Source organism: Schistocerca americana, chromosome 7, assembly GCF_021461395.2.
Source record: "Schistocerca americana isolate TAMUIC-IGC-003095 chromosome 7, iqSchAmer2.1, whole genome shotgun sequence".
Lineage (NCBI taxonomy): Eukaryota > Metazoa > Arthropoda > Insecta > Orthoptera > Acrididae > Schistocerca > Schistocerca americana.
The window spans coordinates 97,563,750-97,589,282 of NC_060125.1; the positions used below are offsets into that span (position 1 = coordinate 97,563,750).

General features: G+C 42.8%; 1 protein-coding gene across 1 annotated transcript in view; it reads left to right on the top strand.

Annotated features, from left to right (window-relative positions):
- The window catches only part of LOC124622740 (myrosinase 1-like), a 79,316-nt gene extending 54,060 nt beyond the window's left edge, over positions 1–25,256 (top strand). Inside the window, exons 7-11 of the mRNA XM_047148530.1 lie at positions 6,693–6,840; positions 12,488–12,636; positions 16,364–16,498; positions 21,493–21,599; positions 25,118–25,256. Coding sequence (XP_047004486.1) covers positions 6,693–6,840; positions 12,488–12,636; positions 16,364–16,498; positions 21,493–21,599; positions 25,118–25,244 — 666 coding nt within the window. The 3' untranslated portion in view covers positions 25,245–25,256. The remainder of the gene's footprint in view (positions 1–6,692; positions 6,841–12,487; positions 12,637–16,363; positions 16,499–21,492; positions 21,600–25,117) is intronic.
- The last annotated feature ends 277 nt before the right edge of the window (positions 25,257–25,533 follow it).

The window sequence follows — 25,533 nt, forward strand, 5'->3', positions numbered from 1 at the left end:
TCTAGGAACTCAGAGACTTTGCCTTTCGCAGGGAAGTGCTCTACCGGCTGAGCTAGCCAAGCACGACTCACGTTCCTTCCTCACAGCTTTACTTCTGCCAATACTTCGTCTCCTAATTTCCAAACTTCACAGAAGGTCTCCCGCGGCCTTGCAACGTTCGCAGGACACCTTGTGTAAAGTTTGGAAAGGTATAAGAGGGCAGTGCATTGGCTGAGCTGTCGTGGTACTCAGATGATTCATGTGAAGGAGATTCCAATGTGATTATGGCCACGCGACTGCAATTAACAGACTTTGGACGCGGAATGATACACTATGTGATTAAAAGTATCCAGATACCTGGCTGAAAATGACTTAAAAGTTCTTGGTGCCCTCCATCGGTAATGCTAGAATTCTATATGGTGCTGGCCCACCCTTGATGACAGCTTCTACTGTCGCACACATACCTTCAATCAGGTGCTAGAAGGTTTCTTGGGGAATGGCTGTCCAGTCTTCAGGGAGTGCTGCACTGAGGAGAGGTACCGATGTTGGTCGGTGATGCCTGGCACGAAGTTGGCGTTCCAAAACATCTCGAAAGTATTCTATAGCATTCAGTTTAGGACTCTATGCAGGCCAGTCCATTTCAGGGATGTTATTGTCGTGTAACCACTCTGCCACAGGCCGTGCATTATGAACAGACGCTCGATCGTGTTGGAAGATGCAATCGCCATCCCCGAATTGTTCTTCAACAGTGGGAAGCAAGAAGGTGCTTAAAACATCAGGGTAGGCCTGTGCTGTGATAGCCCCATGCAAAACAACAAGGGGTACAAGCCCCCTCCATGGAAAACCCTACCACACCGTAACACAACCGCCTCTGAATTTTACTGTTGGCACTACACATACTGGCGACGTTCACAGGCCATTCGCCATACCCACACCCTGCCATCGGATCGCCACATTGTGTAACGTGATTCGTCACTCCACACAACATTTTTCCATAGTTCAATCGTCCAATGTTTACGCTCCTTATACCAAGCGAGGCGTCGTTTGGCATTTACCGGCGCGATGTGTGACTTATAAGCAGCCGCTCGATCATGAAATCCAAGTTTTCTCACCTCCCGACTAACTGTCGTAGTACTTACAGAGCATCCCGTTGCGGTTTGGAATTTCTGTGTGATGGTCTGGATAGATGTCTGCCTATTACACACTACGATCCTCTTCAACTGTCGACGGTATCTGTCAGTCAACAGACTGTACGTGTCCCTTCAAGTTTCCACTTGACTATTACATCGGAAACAATGGACCTAGGGATGTTTAGGAGTGTGGAAATCTCGCGTATAGACGTATGACACAAGTGACACCCAATCACCAGATCACGTTCGAAGTCCGTGAGTTCCGCGGAGGGCCACATTCTGCTCTCACCATGTCTAATGACTACTGAGGTCGCTGATATGGAGTACCTGGCAGTAGGTGGCAGCACAATACACATAATACGAGAAACGTATGTTTTGGGAATGTCCGGATTATTTTGATCACATAGTGTAGTTGTATATAAACGCATGGTCTATTCGTTTGGGAAATCGTTCGGGAATTCAGTGTTCCGAGATCCGTAGTCTCAAGAGTGTGCAGTGACTACCGAAATTCAGGCATTAACTCTCACCACGAACAACGCAGTGGACGACGGCCTTCTCTTGCGTTTGGGTAGAGTTGTCAGAGTTAACAGACAAGCGACACTGCGTGAATAAGCAACAAAAAATTTATGTGGGACGTACGTATCCGTTACGACAGTGCGACTAAACTTAGCGTTAATGGGCTACGACTGAAGACGACCGATGCGAAGGTCTTTTCTAACAACTCAACATCGCCTGGAGCGCATCTCCTGGGCTCGTGACCATATCAGTTGGACCCTAGACGAGTGGAAAACCGTAACCTGGTCAGATGAGTCCCAATTTCAGTTGGTAAGACCTGAACTGATTATGTTCGGGTACTTGGAGATCATTTGCAGCCATTCATGGACATCATCCTCCCTAACAATAATGGATTTTTATGGCTGACATTGAGCCATGTCAGAATATTGTGGAGAGTTGAAGCGAATGATCTGGCCACCCGGACTCCCCAACTTAAAACCCATAGAAAATTTATGGGACATACTCGAGAGATCAGTTCGTGCACAAAATCTTGCACCGGCGATGCTTTCGTAATTATGGACTGCTATAGAGGCAGCATGGCACAATATTTCTGCAGGGGACTTCCAACAACTTGTTGAGTCCAAACCAGGTTGGGTTGCTGCATTACGCCAGTCAAAAGGAGGTATCCCCTGACTTTTGTCACCTCAGTGTAAAGTTTCCAGTGTACGTTGAGTACAATATTTAAAAAAAAAAAAGTTAAAGTTGTCATCAACTCTATGGTTGGTTTTAGCACCACAGTGCTTTACTAGAAGTGTTCCTATTAAAGGTGGTATTCCACTGTCTTTCTTCTAACTCTGAACTGACTTACCCAGCCATTTAAAGGGGACCTAAAATTAAAGAGGGTTTCGAGCCACGGTATAGCTCGGCATTTTTGACATAATACGCACTGTCGGTACTAAAATGTAGATACAGCAGGAATTTCTCTAAACGTTACGAGCCTAACAGCAAAATAATCTGTACAAATTCCACTCTCAGTTATTATACTTCAGGTAGTAGCTACGTAAAATAAGGTTGCAGCATTACTATGTTTGGAGAATACTAAGCAATTGTTGCCAGTTCGTCTCCTTCAACCATCCCTTCCCTTCCCCGCACGTCACATTCCCCCCTCCCCCCCTCCCTCCAATCCAGACGCTGCCTACAATGTTTTTCTCTGGTCAGAAAATGCCACAACACTATCTAAATATTAACAGTTGACCAGACGTAGTCCCAAGTAGGTCAAAAACAGACGTAGCGGAAGAATGTTGGGAGACATAATCACAGCTGTTACAAGCCTTTCAAATTGATGCATATTTGACAACTTTCATAAATTTCTCTGCTTATTCACTCAAGCAGCCTCTCATTTGCCCTTAACAAGTTAAGTGTGCTCCATTCGACAACTTCCCAGGTCAAGACAATCCAATATTTTTTCATGCTGAGAAATAAATATGTGTATACTTACATCTCTATGCTAACTAGCAAAGGCTGTACAACGTATGAGTAGAATGCGGAGCGTTGAGACAAATGAGAACTTTAAGGAGCGAAGAGCGTCACTAGTGCGTATTTCCTACATTGTGCTGGATGTAGAGAGATGGCAGAGTCACGCATATGCACAAACACCACAACAGGCGCCCTACCATTCACTTTCTCTAAAGGGAAACAGGGCCCCGTTATTCAGTTCCTGCGTAGTGAAGGTCTGAAAGCTACTGAAGTCATCCCAGGACGAAGGTTTTTAATATTTTTCACAGCAGCGAAACTACAGATGGAATATATTTCCTTGAATGACCATCTACGACAGTCATAAATGATAAAACTACCTGACAAAAAGCATACTTTTTAAATTAATAGGCCGCATAGTACAATACGAGTATCAAACACAGACACTCGGCCACACCTCTGCCTATTAGGTTTCTGCATGATTACATTCACAGATCAATAGCAGAAGTAGTTCCCTTGCACTAGGTATCGACCCCTGCTGGAACACCTGTATTAGTACGTGGTGTAACCTCCATGGGCGGCAATACAGGTACTGACTCCGGCATCTGGTCGACCATACAGATGGCGAATACTGTCCTGGGATACGTTATACCATGCCTGATCGACCTGTTCTCATAGTTCTGTAAGAGTTGTTGGCTGACGAGTCCCATCATATCCCACCGGTGCTCCATTGGAAACAAGTCCGGAGATCGTGCTGGCCAAGGAAGTTCTGCACGTCTTGCAGGGCATGTTGACTTTCACGGACAGCGTGTGGGCGAACATTTTCCTGTTGGAACAACACATCACCTTTCTGTTGGAAGTACGGCAAAAGAAAGGGTCTGACAACATTCTGCATGTACCAAGAGCGCAAACAGCACTGTTTAGCGTCCCCCCCCCCCCCACCCCCCACCCAGGAACACCAATGGTGAACGAGAGTTGTAGCCCATCGCACCTCAGACTGTACGGCGTGGGGTGGGCCCAGTCTTGGCCGAATGCACTCTGTGAGACAGTGCTCATCAGGCCTAAGTCGTACTCGCAAACGACCATCACTTTCTGAGGTGTGGGGTTGATCTGTTATTCTGCGCAACGGATTAATCTGAGATGTACCCTTTACCCTGTGGCTCCTGCAAGATGCAATTTACACCCTCACACTATTACAGAAGTGAGACAGACGCTCCTAACTTTTTAAAGAGAAATGCCTGAAAAACTTTCAGCAATAAATAACTTCTGGAGTCGTCCGCTGTAAGGAAATGACACAAAAATTCACAAAATTTCTTACATAACTAGTGGGATACTTGGGTACTGGAGTAGTGTTAATTAGTGTAAGAAAAACATGAAACTAACGAAAGTTATTATTTATTTTGCAGAAATTCTCAGAAATCACAATGGCACTTTTAGTTACGAATTGAACAAGTTATATCCTGGTTCTTTTCGGAATGTGAAGTTACCTCTCAAGGATAGGATTCGCTAGTGAAATTTCTATACAAAGTTTAAGATGGTTTTTGACTTGGCAGAATGGCTGAGAAGCGAACCTACTCAACTTGAATAATTATCTTTTAGAGTGTTGCTAGGTACGTTCGAGGCTGTTGCGTGTGAAATGCAGTGAAGTGTACTGTTGTGGAGGAAATATGGGACTCACAATAGCTGTAGTGCACAATGCCGTAAGCTGCGATGACTGCCGTCTGTGCCACTGGCTGCTGACAAATAAGATAACTCTCGTTCTATCTGGACTGACCTTCGCCAATCAAACTCTCCCTATGCCTTGATGAAGTCAAGGATTCCTATTCGCCCCTAGTCTAACTATTGGCGTGGAACACCGGTCAGGTAACCAGTCCACCACGATGCCACTTAAAATTCGCTCGCAGGCATTTAACCATAACTGTGTCCATTCACACCGCACGATAAGTGTGTCGGCCAACACAGTGCACAACGCTTAATAACAAGGACTCAATATAGAGTAGCACTTCGATTCACTCTTGACAGAGGTGCTCTCCCAGTGAAGTACTGAGGAGAGACTTGTTCCTCGCTCCAAGAGCGACAACGGAATGGCGCCTCTCCATGCCAGACATGAAGGGGTATATCTTTCGGTCTCTTCCATTATTCCTTCAGCTCAAGGCGTCAGAAATATCGTCTGCCAATCAGCAATTCTCTTCTATAACGGAAGAATGACGTTTCGTTTAAGGCGACCAATCCGGAAACCTGTAGTATTGGCGTTTGGCGTTTGCTGTCTCCCTATGAAAATCTCTGAAACTGTGTGCTATGTGTAAAGAATGCGTAGGCTGGCCGCTCCCACACAATGTAGCGGAATTTGCTTTTAAGCCGAACACGGGGTCGTTCTCCCTTTTCACTTGGGCCCACGCTGTCCGCTACATGGGCGGTCACCGGCTGACATAGGCTGGGTCGTCCTCTGAAGGGACCGGCGTTCCGTTGTGCGGTTTCTCTCCCGAACTAAAATCTTCTGTGACCGTTGTGTCTGGAATGTATGTGTGTACGCCAGCCTCGAGTATTTCAACCACGGTGCGCTTACTTGTTAATTGCACATCGTTTGCATGAATTCATACAACACTGACTTTATCTTATCAGTTTGGGTTCGAATGAAGCATCTTGATGTGCGGAATATGATTGTGAGGGTGGAATATGTAAGCAATGAAGGTCAGGAGACCACGACGTCTTACAACTTGCGTGCGAGCAAAATCTGCTTTCGTCGCCGAAGACTACAGCCCGCCATTCCATCTTCCAAGTGATCCTCTGACGATACCAGTCGAGCCATGCACATCGATGCTTTGGGCTGAGAGGAAGACTGGCTAGAGGTGTGCGTGCCTGCAGTCCCACGGCTGCTAACCAGTTCGCAACAGTTCGTGTTGACACGTCCGGAATCACAAACCCTCTTATCTGTGCTCTGATAGCTGTACCATCTGCCACTCCTGCCTTTACAACACGACGGTCCTGGCGGACGTCTGTGCTGCGTGGACGTCCAGAACGTCTTCTTTGTCTGTGAGAATGTTCACGCGAGCACTGATGCTTGCGTCGTATCACAACTAACGCAGCACGTCCAGCTTGTGTTGTAATTTCTTCGAAAGGACAATCCCGCCACAAGGAAGACCACAATTTGACCCATGGAAACTCGCTCTGTTGGCTGTAGGAGACCCTAGTCTGTCTCCGTGGCATTGGTACCTGCTTGCTTTACATGTCTGTGACACACTGAGCCTTCTGGCTATGAGCATTCCCTATTAAAGGGTAGACACAAATGACGCTCTGGTAGCTATGCCACTACGCTATCTAGATATTGGCGGACGACTTTGAAACGATTATCAGTACATCTAATATCCTCCAGGTGGCATGTGCCGCCATCCGATCAAAATCGGCATCGTCTTTCCAGGTGTACTAATTTTCTTCCCGACAGAATATTATCAGAAGTCTACTACTTTTCGGTACCGCCGAATTTCATACATCAAACAATACGCCGTGAAAACATGAACATTCAATAGGGTTAGAAATTTGTAGAATCTGTGCTGAATTGTTCTGATGAAAGGACAGCCTTGTGTTATTAAGAAATATTTTTTTCTTTTCTCCAAGGCTGGTATTTTTGGACACCCGATTTTCAGCGCCGAGGGAGACTATCCAGAGGTGGTGAAGCAGAGGGTGGCGAACAACAGCAGGGCAGACGGCTACGCGAGGTCCCGCCTCGTGGAGTTCACCCCGGACGAGGTCGAATACATCAGGGGTGAGTGCCGCCGGAAGCAAGTGTGCCATCCCATGTGCAGAACTGTAGTCCCTTGCTGACCACGTGAACTTTTGAGGTCTACGTTCATGAAAGTCGTAACAGATTTTAGCGTATTTTGATGACTCTGTTCTTTTTTCAACATCTATGCAATGATCTCCTCCAAGAGGTCACTAATACGTTCTTTTTTGGAGCACTCTGCACAATAATTTAGGATTAATTGACAGTTTCACTGGGTCGCACATTTAAGTATTAAACTATACAAGGTCATTCGTATATACCTTCCGGATTTCAGGAGATGACTGTGTGAAAACTAAAAGAGGTACCAGATATAGACATAATCAGTGGATAGAACACCTCTCCATTACAGGTGCTCAATATGGTCACCATTTGTAGCGGGGCAAATGTTAATGCATGGGTGGAATTCATTGTAATTGTTGATATGTATTTTTTGGAAGGCAAAAGTGACAGTGGCCCACTTTGGAAACGTGTTCATTGGGTTACCTGTCTGCAGGCGCCAACTAATTTGATGCTACAATATGGAGCGAATGAATTGCCTACGTGTTCTGACATGTCTGCTCCCAAGTGCAACGACGATTTAGTGCAACTCTGTATCTAAGCTGAAAGTTATCAGACTAAAAGTAGGTAAATACTGGTGAAATACTCATAAGAAGAGTACCTAACACTCGACAACACATTTTTTCCTGCCTTCAATATCCAGATAAGATGAGGGCTAGAAGAATAAATTAAAGTAATTCATTACTGATACATAACTGATGTCATAGTCAGTCATCTGTGGACTGTACGAGGGAAAATAGCTGTGTAATGCCACGCGATAGAAGGAAGAGTTTTATGCAGGGTAATGAACGGCTGATGAAGACAAAAAGGAAACGACGATTAAAGTTCTGTGGCTATCTGTTCAGAATGGAATGCGATGTGGCTGATGAATTAATGTACTGAACAAGTCTTAAGGAAGGATCTCAAGAGCATAGCAGTGAATCTGGGGAAAAAACTGTAGCCAATGAAAGCACGTATCACTGATGAATAACTTTAAGGTATTCCTAGAACAGCGGATATTCCTTATTGTTACATTATGTGGTCTCTGCTGACTCTAAATGAGAAAAAAAATCTGTAAGTTATTTCACTTTGCTTTGGGGATATAGTGGTGAAGTTAGTGGGGTATAGCTGTCACATAGTGAGCACATTGCAAAAGTCACTTCCTGAACACGACACCACACACACGAAATCATTCAGGTGAAGAATCTGACAAAAAGTTGGGCTGTCCCTATCGCCTATCCTGTGATGATAATGGGGAAGATTTCTGTGATCGAAGAGCACCTAAGATGAGCGTTAGGTATCGTCTTCCGAATGTCCAATCCGTATAACCGCGATCTTGTGAAAGGTGGAGGCTGCAATTTGTCGTACTTGCGTATGTGCGTCGTCGTGTTTCTTACTGCACTTCTTTCCAAGTGTTCTATTGTACTTGCTTTAAGGTGAGTAGCGTGGTTGGATGCGCTAAAATGAGGAATACGCAGGTGTCCTTTATGCATTATGATAACTGTGAAGAGATAAGAACACTCATTTTCTTGGTCATGGTGCACTTGCATCCAGAGAAAGTTAGCCGAAGTTCCATACCGTTTTAGCTCAGCCACCATCTGCATTATGTTGATAAGATGACTGTTGATGTCCCTCCGCCGTGCTGGAGTGTGCATCATTAATGAACGTCTCTGCTGCTTCAGTTGAGCTGTACTGATTTTTGCATAAACAACGCTGGGTCGTGCAGTCCCATAAAGCGTGTACTCAGATCACTTGATTACACAAGACACGACTGAAATGTGATTACGTACGGCATGCACTGTATCGTGGTAGGGTGATCTCTAAGATATTTGGCCTGAATGTAACTTGAATTAATAATGTTGGTGACCATCTGGCTTCGTCTAATCACAACACAAAACTTATCTGATACTCGACAGGCTGCCTAAAATTTACTTCTTTTACAGAGAATTACAAGTAACGTACGCTGGCTACGATTGAAGTTACTGCCGAAGTAGATTAACCGTCATACAGATTGTTTTATCATATATAGCAATTATCTTATTACAGCTTCGTAACTTTTTGTAAGACGCAAGTTAGGCTCGCATCATTGTAGATAAAATCGTAGAAAGAAAGAAACTTATTAATACCATTTCCAGTAATGGTCGTAATCTCACTGTTAATACTGTTAATCGCCCTTGTCTTAACAACCACCAATAATGTTTAAACTAGACATTCAAGACAGACTATCAGTTAAACCTTTTATCTCCATTTTGAATAACATCACTAGAAATAAAAATTTTTCACCTAATATTTCGTCAGAGTAGTTTTTATCCGTCCGTAATACACGGTGCACAAAATAAATGAAACTGGGCCAGCAAATATTTCAGGTACTTTAAAGTAGCCGGCCGGAGTGGCCGAGCGGTTTTAGGCGCTACAGTCTGGAACCGAGCGACCGCTACGGTCGCAGGTTCGAATCCTGCCTCGGGCAAGGATGTGTGTGATGTCCTTAGGTTAGTTAGGTTTAAGTAGTTCTAAGTTCTAGGGGACTGATGACCTCAGAAGTTAAGCCCCATAGTGCTCAGAGCCATTTGAACCATTTGACTTTGACTCATTCTGTCACTCTGTAGTTGTATCGCCTCCTTGACAAACTTTGCGTGCAATACAGCACTTGGGGACGATGGTCACAGCATACCCATTATCTTCACGGGTCGTTCCTGAAAACCATGATGGACGTTATTCGGAATCTCTCTTACATGCCTCTTGTTACTTACGCCTGTCAGCTCCAGCTCCTTTACTCCTTTACATTTTTCCCTGGCTATATGAGCCAGACAGTATAAATTATGTGTTTTGCCTGTAAATGAAATGGCAGTTTGTGGTGTCTCTTTGGGAGAAATTTTTTCACATGGCTGTAGAAAGTTACCCGTCTCCTTGTAGAACAACCTGAAGATTACTCTCACCCAGTAGCCGAGATCTCGGTAATGACGTCGCAGACATTCGATTTCCATTGTTGTATCTCAGATCTTTCAAAGAGTCCTTCTCTCTCTTATTACCATTTACTCAATAAAATCGTTCTTTTTACTCACAGACACTCCATGGCGTACAAGGCTCCTATGTGGGTGGCTGACGTGGAAGTGTTTCTGCTGTATATTACATTAAAAATATTTCTCATTGTTTATGTTCTGTATCAAGTAGTAGACGAGTTCAGTCTAATTAACTGCCGCAGACAGGGTTGCTAACCCTTGTTTTTACTGTTTTGGGTTTGTCTGGTTCCGGTGAGATCTCGTAAGTTACCTGTTTGAAGTTGACACTGCAATGCGTTTTCTCCAATGACATTTGCAACCATTTGAACCATTTTTCAACCTTAAGGTAGGCAACCCAACTTACACCGTCTGTATCCCGGTGATGACGAAAATTGGTTAGCTACCTTAAGGGGCATGAAATATTCTCCTCGCTACTTTTATTTTTCACAACCTATACATAGTTTTCATTAGATTAGAATGGTGGTAATGTCTTTTCCTCTGATAAGCCTATGTTCCAATTAATTTAAGTCTTCGTAGTAGTTTTGACCCAGAGATGTATGTAACATTTTTGAAAACTTTCCTTTAAATTAACTTTTAGTTACAATATTCAAGCAAGTATTATTCCTAAATTAATCACTGCAAAATAAGCTTGTCCTTTTTTCATGCATGAGAATGAAATGACAGTCATAAATATTTTGATCAATATTCAGTAAAACACGTGTACTTTGTACATGAACTTGGCCTGTTATCTACACTCCTGGAAATGGAAAAAAGAACACATTGACACCGGTGTGTCAGACCCACCATACTTGCTCCGGACACTGCGAGAGGGCTGCACAAGCAATGATCACACGCACGGCACAGCGGACACACCAGGAACCGCGGTGTTGGCCGTCGAATGGCGCTAGCTGCGCAGCATTTGTGCACCGCCGCCGTCAGTGTCAGCCAGTTTGCCGTGGCATACGGAGCTCCATCGCAGTCTTTAACACTGGTAGCATGCCGCGACAGCGTGGACGTGAACCGTATGTGCAGTTGACGGACTTTGAGCGAGGGCGTATAGTGGGCAAGCGGGAGGCCGGGTGGACGTACCGCCGAATTGCTCAACACGTGGGGCGTGAGGTCTCCACAGTACATCGATGTTGTCGCCAGTGGTCGGCGGAAGGTGCACGTGCCCGTCGACCTGGGACCGGACCGCAGCGACGCACGGATGCACGCCAAGACCGTAGGATCCTACGCAGTGCCGTAGGGGACCGCACCGCCACTTCCCAGCAAATTAGGGACACTGTTGCTCTTGGGGTATCGGCGAGGACCATTCCCAACCGTCTCCATGAAGCTGGGCTACGGTCCCGCACACCGTTAGGCCGTCTTCCGCTCACGCCCCAACATCGTGCAGCCCGCCTCCAGTGGTGTCGCGACAGGCGTGAATGGAGGGACGAATGGAGACGTGTCGTCTTCAGCGATGAGAGTCGCTTCTGCCTTGGTGCCAATGATGGTCGTATGTGTGTTTGGCGCCGTGCAGGTGAGCGCCACAATCAGGACTGCATACGACCGAGGCACACAGGGCCAACACCCGGCATCATGGTGTGGGGAGCGATCTCCTACACTGGCCGTACACCACTGGTGATCGTCGAGGGGACACTGAATAGTGCACGGTACATCCAAACCGTCATCGAACCCATCGTTCTACCATTCCTAGACCGGCAAGGGAACTTGCTGTTCCAACAAGACAATGCAAGTCCGCATGTATCCCGTGCCACCCAACGTGCTCTAGAAGGTGTAAGTCAACTACCCTGGCCAGCAAGATCTCCGGATCTGTCCCCCATTGAGCATGTTTTGGACTGGATGAAGCGTCGTCTCACACGGTCTGCACGTCCAGCACGAACACTGGCCCAACTGAGGCGCCAGGTGGAAATGGCATGGCAAGCCGTTCCACAGGACTACATCCAGCATCTCTACGATCGTCTCCATGGGAGAATAGCAGCCTGCATTGCTGCGAAAGGTGGATATACACTGTACTAGTGCCGACATTGTGCATGCTCTGTTGCCTGTGTCTACGTGCCTGTGGTTCTGTAAGTGTGATCATGTGATGTATCTGACCCCAGGAATGTGTCAATAAAGTTTCCCCTTCCTGGGACAATGAATTCACGGTGTTCTTATTTCAATTTCCAGGAGTGTATTAACGGGCCGAGAGCAGACTTCGTAAAATAAATGACTGCACAATGCAAGTCTCAAAACGAAACAAAATACAGTTTGCAGCAGGAGATTTGGTGCCACTTCAACTGCTTCTTACGACTGACTGTTGTCGATCAGCTATGGTTTGCATTCTGTGACGCAACGCGAAGTTTAGCTGTTCGCTTTCACCGTATTTCAGCCGGCGGCACGAAATAGGCAACACAAGCACTTTTCAATACATATTAAATAAATAATAGTACTACAATCGTAAATCGAAAGTATTAATAAAATACTGTACCATATAACGCGAAAGCAGATAAATCTTTGGTGATACGGTTTGAACTCGTGCCGCTACTGTTGTCCCATTGCAGTGTGTGACGGATGGTGACGTCGTGCTCAGACGGCTGTATTGTTTGTTGCAGGCACTGCTGACTTCTTCGGGGTGAACCACTACACCAGCTTCCTAGCATCGGACGGACAGTCTGGTAGTAGCCCTTCCATAAGCTATGACGCAGGAGTCACCCTCGGCATGTTCACGGATTACCCTGTATCTGCCGCCGTGTGGTTTATGGTAGGCCTGCAACTGTCTGCTATATTTCTTACTCTGGTTCTTATTTCTGTTGCCATCGTATGTGACACACACGCATTAAGGAAGTATGAAGCTAGGTGCAGGGCAGGGCAGTTTCCTCCTTTTGCTCGGAAAACAAATCTGGGCAAAACGAGCTTGCGTCCTACCCTGTTTGGCAATGGATGTACTAATGCAATATCACTTTCAATAAATCCAGAACACGTTTCAATAGTGACTAGTAGTAAGTGCACATAGAGCCAATTGCCGAGAAATTTCAAAAATATTTAGTTATTTACCGCAAAACTATCATGGGCTGATACAGCCACATTGTACTTCATTGTTTCGGTTAAGCTGGACTGCTACAAGAACGTCTGAGATCAAATTCTAAAAATTAGAAATCGATCATAATAATTAAATACCATCAATAAAACAGATGAAGTGACTGTTCAGTAACAGAATATTAAAGAAATGCATTTGAGCGCCTCTAAGTGTCATTCATTAAGACGAATAACATTAATCGATGTGATTTATATTTAGTTGCATGACAAACTCACCGTTACAAACTTTCGTGTGTATGAAAGTAGGAACTAAAAAGAAGACCAAATGGTTCGTATGTACATCATACAACGGAATGGGAAAGGATGTATTCCATATTTACACAAAAATGGGAAAGGAATAGATAGTAAGGTACATATAAATTCTCTTATTATAATCTTGAGTAAGTACGAATAGAGCAAATGATGTGCTTTCGTGGGCAAATTTATATTGTTGTGCGAGCTTAATGTTGTTCTTTGTGACAAACTGCAAATATATACTTCTTTGTCGTGGTGTATTTCATTATTCTACACTTATCGGGGACAAATCGTTTTTAAATTCCCAAGATTTTGACACAGTAAACTAATCACATATTCTTTATCAGATTATTGTGGCTCATACAATTTTACAAAGCGATTCACGATTACATGGAATGGGCCAAGTCGACCGTCATATCCAAATCTGACAAAGAAAGAATACGTTGTTAACCAATTCACCTTAATTCCGATCACAGATTCTACAGGCTTATGGAACTATAGTATTACCACACAGTAATGTCCGATATTTTTGTTATAACCATAAATCACTTTTACTAAAAGTACCGGTATGAAGGTCGTAGTTAGGTTAGGAAAAGCTGTTTCCCTCTCAAATTTTGGCTGTGACCCACATTTTCTACGTTCCCCTCTCGTTGGCTCTGGTAAATTTCTCACGCCCCCTCCCCTCCCCTTAAAGAGGAAACAGTGGCAGACAGATGTGTAGGTAGGTGTATCCTCCCTGCAGGACTGTCAATAAGACCTATGTTTCTAGTCATGAAAGCACCCTACCCACATCATTAAACAGCCGGAGACACTGCGCCCCCACCTCATTCGCCGCTCATTTTGTTTCTCATTTAATCCATGAGGTGTCGGCTGAGCTGCAGATATATCAATGACGGGGTTCAACTAACTACAAAGGAAACTGAGGACCACTATAACAATTTTGTTTGTTACCATAAAAATTCAAACTACAAATTACCCACTGAATTCAACATATAAATATTTAATAAGGGGGCAAAACGTTGTAATTATATAATACAGCCATGGCACAGGTGGATGGGCACATGAAAGCTCAACGCGGAACTACATTGCAGTTATGGTCAATGGCTGTGAAAATGGCTAGTGGTTTATAGAAAGAACCCTAGAAAAACAAGTATGAGCACCAAAAGAATCGCCAAAGTGGATGATGGTAGCAACTAGCTGGTTGCAAATGTCAAAATTTAGTGAATGATATTATTTAACTAGCCACGCTTACCCCCAAGCCAGGTGACTGCATCGACGATCCTTGCTTACCGCTCCTGAATGGCGTGGGTGTGCAAGATGGTTCCTAGGTCTGGATTGAACTCCGCATTCGGTTCCAAGATGAAGACATTTCTCTCTCTCTCTCTCTCTCTCTCTCTCTCTCTCTCTCTGTCCCTCCCTCCCTCTTCCTGTGGCTGCCTAAAGTGAAGTGCGTTCTCGACGTCGCCCCTGCAGCAAGTGTGCCCATCGGTCTCATGGCAACAAGTGTCCGATTTTATTTTTCAAAATTTGGCTGGATCTGCCAGCATAGGAATCTTCCCAGCCAACTTCAGTAGATCTTACGAGTTCTGATCAATAACATTTCACAAATAAATTTAACAAATTCCCACTGTCACAGATTTCGGCATGATTAACGAACACAAGTAGGAAGGCAGAAACTCTCTTCCACAACAAGACAGGTTTTTAACCATAGCCAACCAAAAGGCTTGCACGTAAACACACACGGGAAAGAGCACCCTCGACCGAAATAATTACTGTGAGCCAGTCAGAATCCCCGTTATCTGGATTTAAAGAAACATTCCCTTTTTGGCATGGGCACAGACAATGGCCTCTCCCACGGCCACAATTTCTGAGTGCTGCACCTGATTTCCTAATTTTTATCTCCCTAAAAAGGATTCCCCCTAGCGCCTTGCACAATGCTGATTTTACAGAATGCAGGCGTCCTCTAGCGTGCCCATGTGGGGAGACGGAACACAGTGAATTACTTGTCCTATACGTGAACTGGAGTCACTTTCAGTGCTGAAAAAGTTTATGGCTCCCCAGTTCTTATTTATTAACCTCCATGTTGTGAGCTAGCTAAGAAAGCTTCCGAGTCTGCATAAAGTAACAGGTCACCATTGTAATACGAGTGTACAATACTAACGACACCAGACTTTGAGGCCATGTATGCCTGGGATCGAAGCTTACGAGCTGTTGCTCCGCTGTTAAGCGCTACTGCCTATACCTTTCTTTACAACAACTCTCTAATACTGTCATGACTAGTTAACAACTGAAATCTTCCTTCCCTGTAGTTCCGCCAAAGGGAAGTTTTAGTTTGAATCATTTCTCTTGTTTACAACATATGCTAGATAGTTACTTTGTCTACTGCGATCTCTTCATTCTGTTTAACTTCTCTATCTGTCAATAGTTTTTCAGTTCAAAAATGCCGACCGGAGTGGCCGAGCGGTTCTAGGCGCTACAGTGTGGAACCGCGCGACCGCTGCGGTCGCAGGTTCGAATCCTGCCTCGGGCATGGATGTGTGTGATGTACTTAGGTTAGTTAGGTTCAAGTAGTTCTAAGTTACAGGGGACTGATGACCTCAGAAGTTAAGTCCCATAGTGCTCAGAGCCGTTTGAACCATTTTTGAAGTTCAAAAATTTTCCGTGTGTATCGGATATTTACACTGATAGCCCGGTGTTTTGGGTTAGTGCTTTCTATAATGATACAAAGGCTACCTCAAATTCAACTTGTCTTTGAAGAATCTATATGAATTACGTTAAAAGTCTCCATAAGTGTTCTTTGTCTGTAAACTTTCTACCCATCACAATAAAAATCATGCAAAAAGTTCCGCCGGAAACACCTGTAGTATAACAAAATATCCGACGGCACCACGGTCGGATGAGAGGAAGAGTCCAGCCTGAGAGAAGAGAAGGAAGAAACAGACAATCAGGCAAAGCCAGGCTGATATCATTATTATTCTACCAATAATACATCGCCAATTCATTTAGCAAATTGAGTTTATGAAGCCCACAGTTCGTAGACTAAACCTCAAGTGTCACTTCATCATCACTATAAATCAGCTAACCACTTATGACTTTCCAATGCACACTAACTAAACATGAAATAAGACATTGGTAAAAGGCTTAAAACATGCTTTCAGAACATTCCGTGGGGCTTCCGCAAGACTCTCAACTGGGTGAACCAGCAGTATCCCGGCTACCCTATCTTCGTGCTGGAGAATGGGTGGCCCGATTCTGGGGAGATGGAGGACCAGGGCCGCATAGACTACTACACGGTGAGCCGCAGCCCTCTATATGACTCCCACAACGTTTATCACATTATCTACCCCTCAGTCTCGTGCTGACAGATAACCAGTTGAATACATCACAGTTAATCCAATCAGTAATTTCATTATACGTATTAACTGTTGAGTACCTGAAATTGCCCGGGTATGTATTTATAATTAGTCCATCTCCTCTTTCCCCCTCCCATCTGCTCCACCTCCTTCTCTCTGACTACCTCCTCACCCCCAATCTCCACCTGACCTTCTCTCCGTCCCTTTGCTTCTCCCTCCTCTTTGGCCATCTCTCCTTCGCCTCCATCTCCTCCTCACTCCTATTTCTTCTTCTCCCCTCTCTCTCTGTCCGTCACCCCTTTCCTCTGTCTCTCCTCATCTTCCTTTTTCCTGTCCATTTCCTCCTCTTCCTGTCACTGTCTATATCCTCACCATTCTCTCTGCCCACCTCTTTCTATCCCCTCTCTCTGTCCATCTACTCCTCGCCAATACGTGTGTCCATTTCCTAATTCCCCCTCCCTGTATGTCTCCTCCTTCCCTCTTCTTTTTCCACGTAATCACACCCATCCCAATAGGAGATTGCTGTTTCTCACCCCATAGCATTTATTTCCAGAAAGTCACGTAAGTAATATGTGTATCAAATTTGGTTGAAATCGTTCCAGAAGCTTATGAGGACCTTTTTACGTGACGCTTTGGCCACTTACGCACGTTTCATATGTATTTCACGTTTTTTTACACGAATATGTACCCATATTTCACCTATATCTCTAGAGAATTTCGCATTGCATTTCTTTTCCAGGCAGCTCAATGTTTACGACGTCATATTTCCTGAATTATGTGTCGTATAATCATACAATTTCGCATATATATCCTATGACGTATGTCGCTACTGTCTGCGAAATGTGTTATCAACAGAGTTTGCAGTAAACAAATAATAAATTAAAAGTTCATGCATGATGCGGTGGGTTTTCACTCACCTCAGCATTTGACATATTTCCTGAACTATGTGTCGTACAGCGATATATTTTTGTAGATACATGAGCGATGTATATGGAATGTGTCGCGAATAAATTCAGTTTTAATAAATTTAAACATCATGCATAACGCTGCAGTTTTTCAAGCATCTTAGTGTTTATGTCTTCATACCTCCTGAACTGGGTATGGTATAGTGATATAATCTTCCTGGTACATTAAAGGATATAGGTCAATATTGTCTGCAAATGTGTTGCGATTACAGTTGGTATTAATGAAGTAATAAATTAAAACATCATGCCTGATGTTGAAGTTTGACTGCATGAACAGCGAAAATGTAGTAAGCGATAAACTTATTTCATCACTTTTAGGCGTTGCCAGCAAGAAAAAGTTTCGCAAAGTTTTGATATTATGTGCAAAGTTTGTTGCAAGTCGCGAAGTGCTCTCATTCTCAAATACTCGATAAATAAAGTCGGGGTATTCGCGTAGTGTGCTGTGCTCCTTTTTCAACAACACCCCACCCCTTTCATAGGTTTCAACCCACACCGCAATTCTCTCCAGACGGTAAGTGATCTGAGTACCAAGTCTGCTCCAGATTGGTCCACTGATTCATGAGGAGACGGAGAATATAAGTATATACGTTTTTATGATATGTGTGGATCGGTGATATGTTTACTCGTGTGGTGCTGGGCAGATTACAGAAGCTTGCCGAGCGCCTGTACCCTGAGTTTCAATGTGGGTTTCGAGCTTAGCGATGTACTATTGATATGATCTTCGCACTCCGACAAATTCAATAAATATGCCGCGAGCTGAAGACACAATTGTCCACACCAGTATACATTACTTATAAAGATAGGATGTTCTCCAAAACTACTGAAGTTAATAAGTGCTTTTCACGACAATACGAAGGGTGCTGTGGTATATGGGCGAAGCACATCTCATTAGTTTGTTGTGTAAAGAGGAGTTCATCAAGGCTGTGTGCTGGTTTGGTATTTTCTTCTTGCTGCTTCCCAAAGTGACTTTCGGCGAAACAGACCTGGACATCCATCTATATACGAGAGATAAAGGGGAATTCTGCGTCTCGCTACTCACATTCAAGCACTAATATGAGGACTTACTTGTAAACAACCTTTTATTCGCTGACGATACAATTTTCTTATAACGTACTCAAGACGACCCTGAAAGGATTATGGATAAATTTGCCACCTCATGCAAATTCTTCTCTATGTCTGTAAATTTAATAAAGATTGTGATTGTGCCGCAAGGATTCACGGATATGCCTTGATAAGATTGGATGGCTCCTTGTCGAATGCAGTTGACAGATTCTGCAACCTCGGCTCGGTAGTGTCAGAAAATCTCTCTGTGGATGACAAAATAAGCACGAGAATCGTTATAGCAGTCGATACTTTCGGGAAGTTCAGTATAAGAGTATGTGACCACAAATACCTTACGGTTGCCACAGAAATATTTCCCTCTCATGCATTCGTGCTGACGCACTCTTGTATGGTGCCGAGATTTGGACATCATAAGCTAACAGGTACGTAAGCTTACAACATTTCATCTGCGGTGCTGACAAAATATTCTCAGCGTAACATGCAGGGATCATGTGACAAATCAGACAGATCTGAATATTGCAATGTTACTAGCATTGCCACTCTCATTGAACGTCGCCTCTGGTGGACAGGACACTTACATCGTATGGTCCACTCTGGAATTCCCCGAAGCACACTGCTTACTGATACAGCACTTGCCGAGAGACTGCTTGGAAGACCTGCACTGCGCTTTAAAAGATTGCGTCAAGTGCGGTATGAGCGCTCTTAACACATACTTCAGTAAACGAGAGGACCTTTCCGGGCACCGCAGCAGGACTCTTGAGTCACCAAAGAAAGTGACTGCTTGATGCTACTCGAATCTTCCATTAAGAAAGATATGGTGTTGCGTCTATGCGGAAATCACACTCTCGTCTGCGTTTGGCAACTACTGTTATCAGATAAGATATCTCTTATTTTCTCAGCGTGACTGATTAATGATGTGCTTACGTGTCCCCATGTGACTTGTTGGTTCCATTTTTATGACCTACAACTCGATGACCGACCTAGTAGTCTTTTTCAGATGCTTCCGGCTGCGTTGTTATGTGTACTAGCAGCTTGGACTTCGAACACTAAGATCTAGCCAAACGATACTCGTGTTCGAATGAACCAGAGATTTCTCGATACGCCGCACAGTTCGATATGGCGTCGAGAGGCGTACAGACAAGGGTGTGACATTTGATTCGCAATGTGCGAGTTCAAATGATACGCGAGAAACCACGACATACTCAGAACAACAAATTATGACCCTGCATGAAATTTGATAGTTTCAAAAAACACAAGTTAAAATAGCATAAAATCACTGTACAAACTCCTGTTGTATATGAACAAATATGCAACGTGTATTCTCACACATTACATATGGATATATAAACATTTATGGTTACTTTTAAACAAGTCTGGCTCGATAGCTCAGTGATAAAGTGCCAGACTAAAATCAAAAGGTCGCGGCTTAGATCCTCGATCAATCTTAGAATTTTTATCTGTACCTTATCACTTCTTCCCACATGAAAGTTGCATATGGTTCGGAATCCACGTTAAACTGCTTGTCTCCCTGTAACTGGTTGGGTAAGTCAGTTTAGACGTAGGGGGAAGGAAACGGCAAATAACCTCCAACTGGCCCGTACCTACTAAGCACTGTGGTGTTCAAATCAATCTTCGTATTGATCATTACTTTACTACTTTTTAACTATAAAAGGCGAAAAAGGTGTACTCCAAAAACGTTACTTTACTATGAAACAAACACTATAAAGATTGACCAAGTGGGTTGCAAATGAAAACTTCGATCCTCGTTAGCATATTAGAATAATGGGTAATTAATTTTCGAGCTTTTGACAGCTAGATATAAGTTGGAGGGATCCAGATGAAACAAGAAAGAAAATTAATTAGTAATTAAATCGCTAATAGATGATATAAATTATGTAAACTGGCTATAAATACAATCACTACACCTGTCGGGAAGACAGTAACAACAAACGTTACTAAATTGCTGGCATCCAGTGTAGAAGAAGAAAGGCTCAAGGATCATCAGTTACACAGCTGACTACAATAACCAAGCGAATCAGCTGTCGCCGAGCAGTACCTCCGGTATAATCATGGAATGAAATAGGAGTTTCGGGGACAGCATAATTAAGGAGTCTATGAGAATAAAGACGTAGGAAAGCTCAGTAATCCAGGACGTTCAGATTTCAACACATTTGGGCTGCGGCACTCAGTCGCTGGCTATCCCATAGAGCAGAGCTAGAAAACATCTAGAGACTGGGTGTTCCATGGAGTAACAGTGGGCACTTTGCAAAACAAACAACATATCTGGCAGCGGATGGCGAACGCAGTTATAAACAGCGGCGCGACAGCAGCAATAGTTCTCAGTCTGGTTGGAAATCAAGCAGAGTGAAGGCATAGCAGCACAGCTGCTGCATATGAAGGAGACGGTTGGATAGTTCGTCCAAATATTTTGCATAAGAATTGAGCAAAAACTGGCTTGAACAGACGAAACTACAGCATTACTGTTAACCTATTTTTGAATTCAAATTTCAAGAGATTTGCATGCACTTTTCTATATCCATGGTTCACATCCCTTTTACTCACCTTATTATGTTGAGAACTGTTTTGTTTCATTACCTTAACTAGTTGAAAATGACTTTAAGTCTAAATTTAAGTTGTGCAAAATAATAATAAATTGTACGGTCGATGGTGCACATAATATCATTTAAGAAATTCAACGGGACTTTAATCCCGAAACAAATACAATTATATATATTCATTTACCATCGTTATTATTAATAATAACATGTTCAGTGTAAGATCTGGGTATAATTATTATGCCATATAAATGTCTGTTGTTATAAATGTTCCATTTGATGTAGGCGAAAGCCTTCTGGCTTTCATCGTGCTATTCGGCACATGTAATAAATATATGAAAAATTTCGGCAGGCCTACCTTTCTGAGATGGTGAAAGCAGTGAACGAGGACGGCGTCGATGTCATCGGCTATGTGGCCTGGAGTCTGATGGATAACTTCGAGTGGGCCACCGGATTTACGTAAGTAATTCTTCACCAGCTTCAGTATACACGAGTCCTTGCTATACAGTTACTTGCTCGTTTACCGCGTGTTTCTTCCGTCCTGCACTGTCTACAAGAAACGGTAAGGACTTCCGAGGAAACAGTTTCATTGGCATACATATGGGAATAGTAACACAGTTGTGGTTCTATATTTTGATTGTCACGTAATACGATTGTCCCATGTGGTCTGGAGGTGAATTTAAATAATAGTAAGACAATCAATTACACTAAAGATTGTAAAAATTGCTACACTTGCAAAACACTCATGAGAAATTAAAAATTTCTCAAAACTGGTCGGTGGTGGCACAGAAGGACTACTAAAATGACCACAATTTAATAAAACTGGCGCACACTGTGTAAAGGATTTTTCTGTACTCTTTTTTGTGTTAATTATAATATAGAACATAACATTGTGTCGACAGGGAGTCGTTATAAATGGAACGCAAACTCTTATGGGCATAGATGAAGGAGGAAGCGATTCTGCTTGTAGACCTACATTCCAGTATGGTGATTTAGGCAAGCCATAGAAAGCATAAACCTGAATGGCTATGTGAAGAGGACACTGAGTTCTTAAATTTTTCCGTAGGTGTCTGCTACTAACAGCACTTCTCAAAATGAGAAAAACACATTCTCATAAATATGTAAAAACATTAAAAATGTATCACTTACATTACATTATGATTCTACAATGTTACTGAACTTGGTTCAGTACCTACTACATGAAACTTTCATCTGTTTTTTAAGAAATTTAAAGGGGAGAACCATACTAGGAAGCGAGATTGTATAAAAAGAAGAATATATGGATTTATTTTGAACCTGTCCAAGGTAATTAAGGCTGAACTAAGAAAATTAAAGAGGGAGTGCGAAACAACGAAGAGGGAAATAAAGACACAAATAAAAATATTCAGTGTAGATAGTCATGGACAAGAAAGCTTCGAGTTTATGACGTTTATGGACACACAAACGTAAATGTAATACACAAAAATGCCAAACAAATTTGTCGGAAACTCATAGAAATGATAAAGAGAGGAAATTGAGGGATACAGTACGGAATAGTGGAAGACAAATGTTTGCATGAGTAACTACACGACAGGTTTGTAGACAAAACTAAGTATCATCGTAACATGAAGCCAGAGTATTTACATTTGTATGAAGTAAAATGATTATTAAAGACACTGAAAGCCGTAGTTTATCACAATTATTCCTTGACGCGTTCGCTGCAGTGGCCATGTTGCACGAGAAAGGAAACGTATAAATTACAGATTTATGGAAACGAATACCAAATCTGAGGTTCGCAGACCTGTTGACTGGTATTAAAGATGGATTACAAGAAATGTTAATTAGAACCGACAGGCTGTTCAGCATGTATCAGTATAAAAGTTACGCAAAGCAGAGGCAAAGGTAATGATAAGTACCAGAAACGAAAACGTCAATAACCTAAATATCGAAATTGTGCAAAATATTGTACATGACATAAGGTCTAGGTTACCACATCATGAACGATGGTCCAGCAAAGATGTAAAGAGAGAGACTATCTGCGGTGAAGAAAGCTTCGTTCAACAGAAGATATCCATTAGCATCATTCCGTTAGATTTCAAGAATGTCCAGCAGGTGTTGAAAAGTGAGCGAAGTAAAATTGAAAATTGGCAGAAATGAAGAGAAAAAACTAAAAATATAGATGCTGCAAGAAAATAATTGAGTGGAAAGACTAAGAACAGAAGTGGACGTTATTTTGTGGAATTGAGGACATTATGATTTTCGTATCCAGGACGGTACGGTACAGTTATTTAAAAATTCAAAATAATTCAGTACAATACAACATCTGCAATGTATACATAAGACTTTATACATGTCAAATTGATTCTGAAGCCCAAAATTCGGCAGAAGTGATTGCTGGAACATTTTCTGGAATCAGATCCTCCAGTGTGCAGGCTTGAGGAAAATTCGGGCAGACCATCTTGAAATTTTCCACATTCATAGGTTGCAGCTCCAATAATGTAGCCCCAATACCTTGAAGTTTCATTTGCACAGGGTCGCTCCAGCTGGCAGTAATTTCAAAGTCTTCTACGTCTGGTAGGGTATTTTAAACGCTTCAGAAAGCTCTTTCTCGACTTCAGCCTAGGACAGGTGCTTCACTTCCAAACCTGGGGTGCCTGGAGTAAGTCTCCTTTTTCTTCTTCCCAACCTCTGTCGCTGTAATATCGTTTCTACTTCCTCGAACGATTTTCCTTGGGTTACAACCGCTTTGTCGTCGACATATTTGAAAGATCTTGTGTCTCTTCCGGCAGGTTGATCATTGGTGTAGATATTGCACAGCAGCGGTGCCAACTCACTGCCTTTCGGAGAACCGCGCATATGGATTCTCCGTCGGTTTTTTGTTCAGGGTGACAAAGAACTGCCTGTTTTGTAGTAGGGTTTGAATGAATTGCATTAATTGGTATTCCTTGGTGATTGTGCGAGTTTGTTGCGATTTACTGTGTGATACTGGAGTACAAGGAATGAGCCTTCCCAAAAATCGTTCCTCTGATAATATGGCATCATAGACTATTGGACGTACCTTGGTCACCGCTAGGAGTTATCGTAGTGGCAGAACCTTCCACCATCGGGAAAACAACAATAATGAGAATTGAGAAAGAATGTTGTTATGGAACATCCTTGCAGTTACAAAAAATAAGTGACACTGTAAAAAGAAGAGTAGAATGTAGAAATTTTAGTGAATACAAAACAAATTGTACCGAGCACATGTACAGGAAATGGGAAAGTGAGGGTAGGTTAACAGTAAACAAAACACCATCTGTTAACACAAAAACAGAATCGACTTTTTTGCCAGCAAATGTTTCTCAGCAGTGCTACCAACGTCATCTACATTCATTACACCTCTTTTTTAAATTATTTTAATTACATTAAAGCTGTAAATTCTTTAAAAATGACTTAATTTAACGAATTTAACTGTAAAATCTGAAGAAATTGTGGGTGCTACAGTTTTTTTAAGTATCGTATTTGGATTTCTGATCCTAACAAACATAAGAATAAGGTATTTTCAGTAAAAAAGTTTTTCCATCGTTGGCCTGTGTTACTGAATGGATGTCGTATATGATGTACAACACTAATAATGCTCTTTCTGTTAATATTTATTTCATTTCATGTCGAAGGGGCCAGGCAGAGAATTGCAGCATTGTTTGCAACCCCACCAATGCAAACACTGTGAAAACACATAGTGTCTATATTTAAATGGGCATTTGTGATGTATCGAGTCGGTAACTTGTTTTACGTACACTGAAAGCACCTACCCAAATAGCAATTGCGGTATTTTAATGTCAGCTAAAGCCCGAAGGCGCTCATGACCACTCATATCACTTAGCAGGTGATAACTAAAGTAAATAATCAATTATAAAGAACAATGGCTGCAAGCATTGTCGTTTCGAATGTATCACAGATTTTCAATGCTGCACGATAATAATTTATGGCGTAATAATGTAAACTTTTTATGTTTCCAGGATTAGGTATGGAATTCACCATGTGGATTTCGACGATCCAGACCGAAAAAGGACGCCAAAGGCATCCTCCGCTGTTTTGGAGGAGATCTTCAGGACGAAAGCTATTCCTGAGCAGTACTTCAGATAAATAGGTTGTGATACAGTGTGTACTCGTACATGAATAATTTTTAATAAAAATGGAGAGTTCTCCATGTTTACAACACTTGTTTAATCCGTGTAGTACCTTATATTTTGACTTAATACCATTATAGAGCAAATTAAAACTGAAGAAACTGCAAAAAGGTAGGAATTTAAGGAGATGGGACCTGTATAAACTGAAAGAGCGAGAGATTGTAGAGAATTTCAGAGAGAGCATTAGGGAACGATTGACAAGAACGGGGAAAAGAAATACAGTAGAACACGAATGGGTAGCTTTG